The following is a 7,867-nucleotide window of genomic DNA, read 5'->3' as shown; positions in this document are numbered from 1 at the left end:
GAATTTGTTGGTTTTTGATTATCCATGCCTACATTAAGTTATTAGTTAATTACTCACAAATCACCACACCTAGCTCTGTGATCCATCCAATGAGAGTAGTGGGTCCCTTTGGGAAGTGACAGTATATTGACCCTAAATTATCGGTCTAATCACTTTGTTAATGATGTTGATTCTAGCATTTGATCCACCATAGCTCATCACATTGCTGTAATTTTAACAAAAGGGGGAGGGGGGTCATATCAAGGGGGGTCGCATTGATATGACCCCCTATTTTCTTCGGTATGTATACCTCAGTTTAGTAAACACAACCTATCTTCATCAATGTGCCTATAAGAAAACCAACATGAGCCATCTTCATCTCGATGTTCTTGTTGCAAGAAAACATGCAAGCAATGTGAGCCATCCTCATCAACAAATGACCCTTTGCAACTTGCACAACAATTGTTGTCGACATGCATCTACTTGAGTCTACAATATGTGTCAGCCTACATGTGCACTTGCCTTACACCAAATCATCCATGCATGAGCCATCTTCATCTCGATGTTCTTGCAAGAAAACATGCAAGCAATGTGAGCCATCCTCAACAAATGACCCTTTGTAACTTGCACAACAATTGTTGTCGACTTGCATCTACTTAAGTCTACAATATGTGTCAGCCTATGTGTGCACTTGCATTAAACCAAATCATCCGTGCTCACACACTCCTACACGCAAGGGCTAAAGTGTGATGAGCGACAAAGAGAGGGGGGTCGTATTGATATGACCCCCTTCGAGTTCACTATGAGATGGCCTTTTCAACAAAGGTTGAGGAGGCATAGATGAGCAAGATGTTGGTGAGAAAGCATAGGAGAAAATTGATGCAGCTTATGAGTGAGAGGTGGCCATGGAATTTACAAATAATTTACAAATTTACAAACTAGGGCTGGAGGGTGGCCTGATTGGCTAGAGAGTTGGAGATTTGTGAGGAGGTGTGGAGTGCACATCAAGATGAGGCATGGCCATAGTGTTCTAGGTGCATGCCTCAATTGGGCCACCAAGAAGAGGGGGGTGATAGACATCGCAGTTGGTCATGAGCTCATGAAGAGAGAAGCTACTCTCTGCTAAGGCAAAATCTAGGACATGGCCATAGATTTATCCTTGGCCAGCTAAGATTTCGGTGGCTACATCAAAGTGTGTTTATAGCTCTTAAGGACTTATTCCTCACATATCAATTTCTTACTTCCTAATGGCATAGATAAGGGATGTTCATAATTACACTTTGAGCTTGTAAATCATGGATTTGACTTTGATCCTTTTCTTGGAAATGCTCTAGTAGATATGTATGCCAAATGAGGTTTATTCTTGAAGTTACATATTTGAGAGAGAGGGGGGACATATTGATATGATTCCCTTAGGCATGCAAAATTTATCCTCATTGTTTGTGAGTACAAGAGGTAGAAAGAGGGAGGGTCATATTGATATGACCCCCTTGTAGTTCAATGTGACAAGCACTAGAGAGGGGGGTCATGTATCAATACAAGCCCCTTTAGGCATGACAGTCCCACCAAGATGCTACCATCATGACACTCATACCGTGTAGTATATAATAGCGTGGAGAAAGGTGGCCACTGTGGGTCTCGTGTTAAGGAGAGTTACAAGGTCGTGAAGAGCATGGTTTCACTTCTCACCATCATCTACTACATGGTCACGCCTCTCTTCATCATCTACTATATGGCCATAGAGCAATGGCCATAGAGCAGAGAGGGGCGGGTGACATCATAGCCCCCTATGGTTATGTGGGGCATTGTCTTCATGGGGACCACTAAAGATTAGAGAGGGGGGGCGAGAGAGGGTGGAGTGACATCAGTCTTACAGGCAACCTTGTAAAAGGATAATTTCCATCTAGCAAGCAGCCTTGTGAAAGGATAACAAGACACCGTGAGGTGCCAAACACATGCATATCAAGCCCTTCATGGGTGCTATGACATCACAACCTCCCTTCCTTGAAATCGATAGTCTTCATTCCAAGTAAGCCTACCTAGCATCATGAGGGTTCTCCTAAGCTGAAATTTTGTGGAGTTATTATCTGCATATAAGGGTAGGGAAATCAGTAGCAGATAAGTTTTGGTCAAAAACACATTGGTGACTGATAAGTCTTGCATATTTTTTATTCCAAACATACTTCCCTTGTGGAGAACAAAGAGTTATGAGGTGGTTATATATAAATAATCATATATATAGTGTCTATGTGCCAAACCGTACCACCAATATTGAATTAAAATCTATTTGAAGAAAATTTGTACAAGGTTAAATTAAATTAGTGAAGTTTTTGGGCATCGTGTAAGAATTTTGGGCATTGTACATCACGAACCTCTCCGGCACACCTGGGTGGTGGTAGATGATTACATGGTGATGCCTTATTGGTACGTGGGATTATTTTATTAAAATTTATTTAGTGTCTCGATACTAACCCCCCCTCCCCATGTTCTGTCACATGTTCTACGGCAGTTCATGATCCACAAAGCAGGCACGTGTCAAGAAATAAATTTCGAGATGCACACAGACGTGGACAGATGTTGAGCGGCAATTGGATGGACAGAATAGCGCCACTTGCTTACTTAATACATTGCGGAGATGTTCTCAGCAAGTGTGTCCGGAGTGTTGCATATAATCAAACTCCAATCTATTCGCTCCCGTTAATCCTATATCACGATTCACCACCACATAGCCTTCATTTTCTCTCCACTGGGCATCGCTAATCATACTCTAAACGCTTTACATTGCCGTAATCCTGCATTAAGCCTTGCTGAAGATTGTTATGGCCAGGCGCGGGGGCAGAGGTCCTACTGCGGAGGCGGTGGTGAAGAAGAAGGCCAACAGAGGTCCTACTGCGAAGGCTGTGGCGAAGAAGAAGGCCAGTGGCAGCCCGGCGGTGAGGTTTGCGGATTTCCGCTCGGACTTGGGCGAGCGCTTGGCGGTAACACGTGCAAAGATGGCGGAGAAAGTGGCGCACGCACGCACGTCCATGCGTGTGACGCTGGTGAAGCTGAGGCACCCCGTTCACCCGGTGCGCAGGGTGGCCGCCAAGGAGGCCGCGCGCGAGATCAAGGCTGCGGCCACAGGTAGCTAACCCTAGGTTAAGCTTGGGCGTTTTCCTATGTTATTAACACACGATACAGTCCGTATTTCTCATGTTTTCCTGCTACACAGAGAGGCGGAAGCAGGCAGTGGCAAGTGCTCGCACCATCGCCGCCCAGAAGAAGGCCGTCGTGAGAGAGCGCCGCGCAAGAGAGCTAAACCAGTCCGTCGCAGCTTAGGAATCAAGGAGCTCAGTCTCTTGGACTCCTCTTTTAGCAAGGGTTGGTACCTCATGTTCAAAGTACACCAATGGCTTGTGGCATTTCCTCTCTAAAGAGTGTGCATTCTCTTCCCCTCTCATCTTATTCCTTCGAATCTTGTCATGCAAGGCTATCTACCATGTAGTATATATTTGTGTTTGAAGTATGAGCGCCATGCTCCAATTAAAGTAGTTCGTGATTTCAATTACTATTCCATCCATAGAATAAAGCCAAACTCCTCAACTTTGAAAGGAACGAATGAGTCTTTATTGAATGGTTTTGAGCATATTCCTATTGGTGGTGGGTGGGAGGTTGTTGGTATTGTGACTTGCCATTTCCACCTTCGATAACAATACCATCAATGGTTGTGGTGAGGTAGTAGTTCGTGGTTCACTTTGCACAATTGGTTTTTTTTTGGCAGAAATGCGAGGTTTCAAGGGATGTAAGAATGTATGTGTGTATGTACATATGTGTCATTTGTGTGTACTAAAAGTGATTATTTTTTGGTAACTTTCTTTATTAGGATATATATAAAACACACAATATATTGGACATAAATGATGAAGCTTGAAGCAGAGAGAGAATGCATTTAAACACTTTATATCAAACCCTAATTGGAGCCTCAATTTAAAGCCTAGCTAATGGAGATGGTGATGTTGGCAAAGTTGCAAGATGGACATACTACAAGTGAATGCTAAACAGAAGGCATTATATAGTACTTTTATGAGTCCAAATTTAATAAAATTGACTTATCAATTTTCGTAAGCCCTAATTTAATGAATGAATTTTTGTACATTTTAGCTACAAACCCGACTTTTGGTGTAGATTTCGGTAATGAATGTTGGATATATCACCCAAATCCATTCAAAGGTTGAAAGGGGCTATATAACCTTGATTACATTACTCAAGACACATCCTCAAATGGGCGCCTACTTCAAATATAGCCTAGAGGGCATCTTGCTCATTTATGGTATACCCACATGGGGGAGATGGCATACCCACATGGGGGAGATGGCATCTTATGCTTGTAAGACATCATAGGTGATGTCATGAGGTCATGTACTACTTGCCTATATAAGAGGCTCTTGCTAATGAAGATAATAACTCGTGTGTTTCCATGTTTATGCCTAAGCCATGTCTCATTAGTATCTCCTAATCCACTCATAATCATGTTTCTAATCATGACCTAACCATGACCATAACCATGTTTGATCCTTCTTAGATTTGCTAATCCACTCTCAACACCAAGAATTGGTATCAGAGCAGGTTTTACATCATCCAAATCTCACTTATTAGGGATTAATTAGCACTTCATTATCTTAATCATATCTTATCCTCTCCTATTATCTAGGTTGAAAGATAGGCAGTCCATGGAGCATCAAGATCTCATCGCCCACTTCAAGATTCACCACAAGCTCTCAGCCAGGCATTCTCAACTCAAACACGAAGCTGCTGACGAGCGGAATTAGCCAGAGAGCGCCTGGAGCCAACGGCATTGCAGCAGAAATCGGTGCCTTTTTATTTGGGAGAAAACGTTGCCCCATCGCCATCGCTTCACCAATCTCTAATTCCTTAGAGCCTTAAGGGTTTTCATAGGCTGCGAACACGCTGATCTGGTCAGATTTGCAAATGGCTGCGTGGTTTGGTGGCTGTAGGACTGACAGAGCTTCTGGAGCTTCAGTTCTTAACAGTAAATGAATGGGTGATTATTCCACTTAATCACCAATGTTTTGTGCTAAAAATAGTCTCAAATCACTGATATTTAAAGTACTTAAAGCATTAGATGCTTGGACCTAGGCCTCTACTTCCTTCAAGTACTCCAAGTGACCCAATTTTTGGAAGTTGTTTTGAAAGCATTTATCACATTGGTCACCATATACTTGATGATATTACTATATTGTGATGATGATATTGTTTACATTATTTTTTGAATCACAATGGCTGAACCATCTGATGCTGAATCATCGAACATTCAACATTTGAGGCCTAAGAAGAAAAGCAGAAAGCCGAGGAGACGGGTAAGAAACAATGTCTACAACTCAAGAGCAAACAATGTTTCAGGAGGGCATGACTAGTCTGAATTTTTCATAAATAACCTTCATCTATTTGGTGAAGGTATCTAATCTTGTAAAAGCATTAGACACTGCCCTTGAGTGATACTCAAGTGGTAAGACCTTGCTTTATCATCATGTCTACATCCTCATTTCATGTTGATAAGTTTAATGGGGTAGGTTTTCATACCTGGCAAGTTAGAGTAAGATTTATTCTCATGAAGAAAGGTCTGTGGGGAGTTGCTAGTGGAAAGGAGAAAAAACCTACCACTAGAGATGGTGAGCAAGGATGGTTACCTAGGGATGAGAAAGCTTTTGCCATAATTGCATTAGGTCTAAGTGACAACTACATACATCATATCTCTAATGCAAACAACTCCGCTGAAGCATGGGAAATCCTAGAGAAATTATTTGGGGCAAAAGGGAAGCATTCCAAGATAGGGCTGAAAATCCAATTCTTTAAACTTGAAAAGAAAGCTTCTGAGTCTTTACCTTCTCATCTTAATTATATGAAAAGCCTAATGTCACAACTTGCAACAATAGGAGCACCAATAGATGAGGAAGATGCCATTGCAGTTTTATTGAAAAGCATGCCTTATGATGAATATGGACATTTAGTGTCAACTCTCATGAATCTTTCGGATCCTACTTTAGAAGCCATTGAAGCTGCACTCCTTGAGGAGTACAAGAAGAAGCAAGAGAATATAGTGGAAGGGGCATACTTCTCCAACAACAAGTCACACTTCAAGAAGAAGAACTTCATCGACACTAACCTTGATTACATTACTCAAGACACATCCTCAAATGGGCGCCTACTTCAAATATAGCCTAGAGGGCATCTTGCTCATTTATGGCATACCCACATGGGGGAGATGGCATCTTATGCTTGTAAGACATCATAGGTGATGTCATGAGGTCATGTACTACTTGCCTATATAAGAGGCTCTTGCTAATGAAGATAACAACTCGTGTGTTTCCATGTTTATGCCTAAGCCATGTCTCATTAGTATCTCCTAATCCACTCATAATCATGTTTCTAATCATGACCTAACCATGACCATAACCATATTTGATCCTCCTTAGATTTGCTAATCCACTCTCAACACCAAGAATGAAAACCCATTGAATTAAATAGTTTTCATAATTTAGATTGGTTGCAAAAAAGGTTTTGTTTAATGCTTTTGAAATGTCAAAAAGACATGCAAAAAGTGTTATCGATAAGTTTTCAATGCAATGCACCATAATTCTTGCTAAAAACAAATTTCACCTAGTACTCTACTCATTGAAGGAAATGCACAACATCTTGCAAATTTATGATAGATTATTTAGTGCATGCATGGGAAATATAGAAGAAATACTCATGCATTTGATCTGTTAGCTTCCATAACCAACTTGACAAAAGTGTTAGTATAATTAAACCAGTCATCAGAATATGAAATTAGTAAAAAATAAGTTAGTTTTAAAATGTTTTTTTCATATGAAAATCTAGCTTGGTATTCATGCCTCAAAATAGAGACACATGTGTTATTGAAATTGTTTGTATTTGGTTGAAAGAGTGTAAAACATGTTAACAGATAACTAAATATAGCAAAACTAAGCTTGTGTTTGAACTTTAGGATTATTGCTATTAGTGTGTGTTCAGCCAAGTCAACATTTGTAAGGGCCTTGGACAAAGAACATGAAATATAAGATTTTAGCATAGTTTTGTTGGAACAAGCCATCAGATAGCATTTTTTAGAGATAGAGAAGGGGTAATGGGCTTCATCGTGTATGGTTAGACAGATATTATCTCTAACCATAGTAAGCATCACATGAAAGACAACATTCTAAACCGCACACATGAAGCAAGAGAGGCAAGAAAGAGAAGCCCTCCTACTTGTATTGTAGGTGAGCACAGTTGGATGAAGGTGAGGGTGAGTAGGCGATGAGACGATATGAGGCGCAGACGATGAACAAAAAAATCCAAAGAAAAGAAGGCGAAAAGTGGACAAAAATGAAGGACATGGCATTGTTAAACATGGGTAATAAGTGACAAGTATGGGGAGGTTGCCTCATAAATATGGGTGGGTGGTACATGTTAGTAACTAGCCAAAATTATTCACATGTGAACAAGCCATGAAAAAGTCTAGTTTTTCACGGTGTGAATATTTGAGATATTTATGTCAAGAAAAGTTTACTGTTTTATCATTTTGACCAGATGTAGGCTCTCCTCACACCTTCTAGAACTTGGTTGTTACCTCCAGATGAGAGTTTTGAAGTACCTTTTTGGACATGAAAAACTTGAGATATACACGGTTGTGAACTTTCAAATTTCATATATCCAACTTGAGTCTCTAAATCCTTTAATAATTTGTGCACTTTGCATGATTTTTACTATGTTTAGACCAAATTTTTTAGACGTGAAACTTTTTAGAGAAAATTCCTTGGTCGTAAAAAACTTAAGTTACTCACTTTGTGACTTCGATTAGTGAGAAAAATCAATGTTTTGGGGTAGCAAA

At 40.5% G+C, this 7,867-nt stretch overlaps 1 protein-coding gene across 1 annotated transcript; it reads left to right on the top strand.

Annotated features, from left to right (window-relative positions):
• Positions 1-2,700: 2,700 nt before the first annotated feature.
• Positions 2,701-3,604, top strand: LOC147633159 (uncharacterized). The gene is made up of 2 exons (XM_086805813.1): positions 2,701-3,102; positions 3,191-3,604. The coding sequence occupies exons 1-2, from the start codon at positions 2,799-2,801 to the stop codon at positions 3,295-3,297; spliced, it is 411 nt and encodes a 136-aa protein (XP_086661939.1). The 5' UTR covers positions 2,701-2,798; the 3' UTR covers positions 3,298-3,604.
• The last annotated feature ends 4,263 nt before the right edge of the window (positions 3,605-7,867 follow it).

The sequence above is a fragment of the Cibotium barometz genome, chromosome 12 (assembly GCF_041138505.1).
Source record: "Cibotium barometz isolate CiBa-2024 chromosome 12, ASM4113850v1, whole genome shotgun sequence".
NCBI lineage: Eukaryota > Viridiplantae > Streptophyta > Polypodiopsida > Cyatheales > Cibotiaceae > Cibotium > Cibotium barometz.
This window is presented reverse-complemented; position numbering and strand designations above follow the sequence as displayed.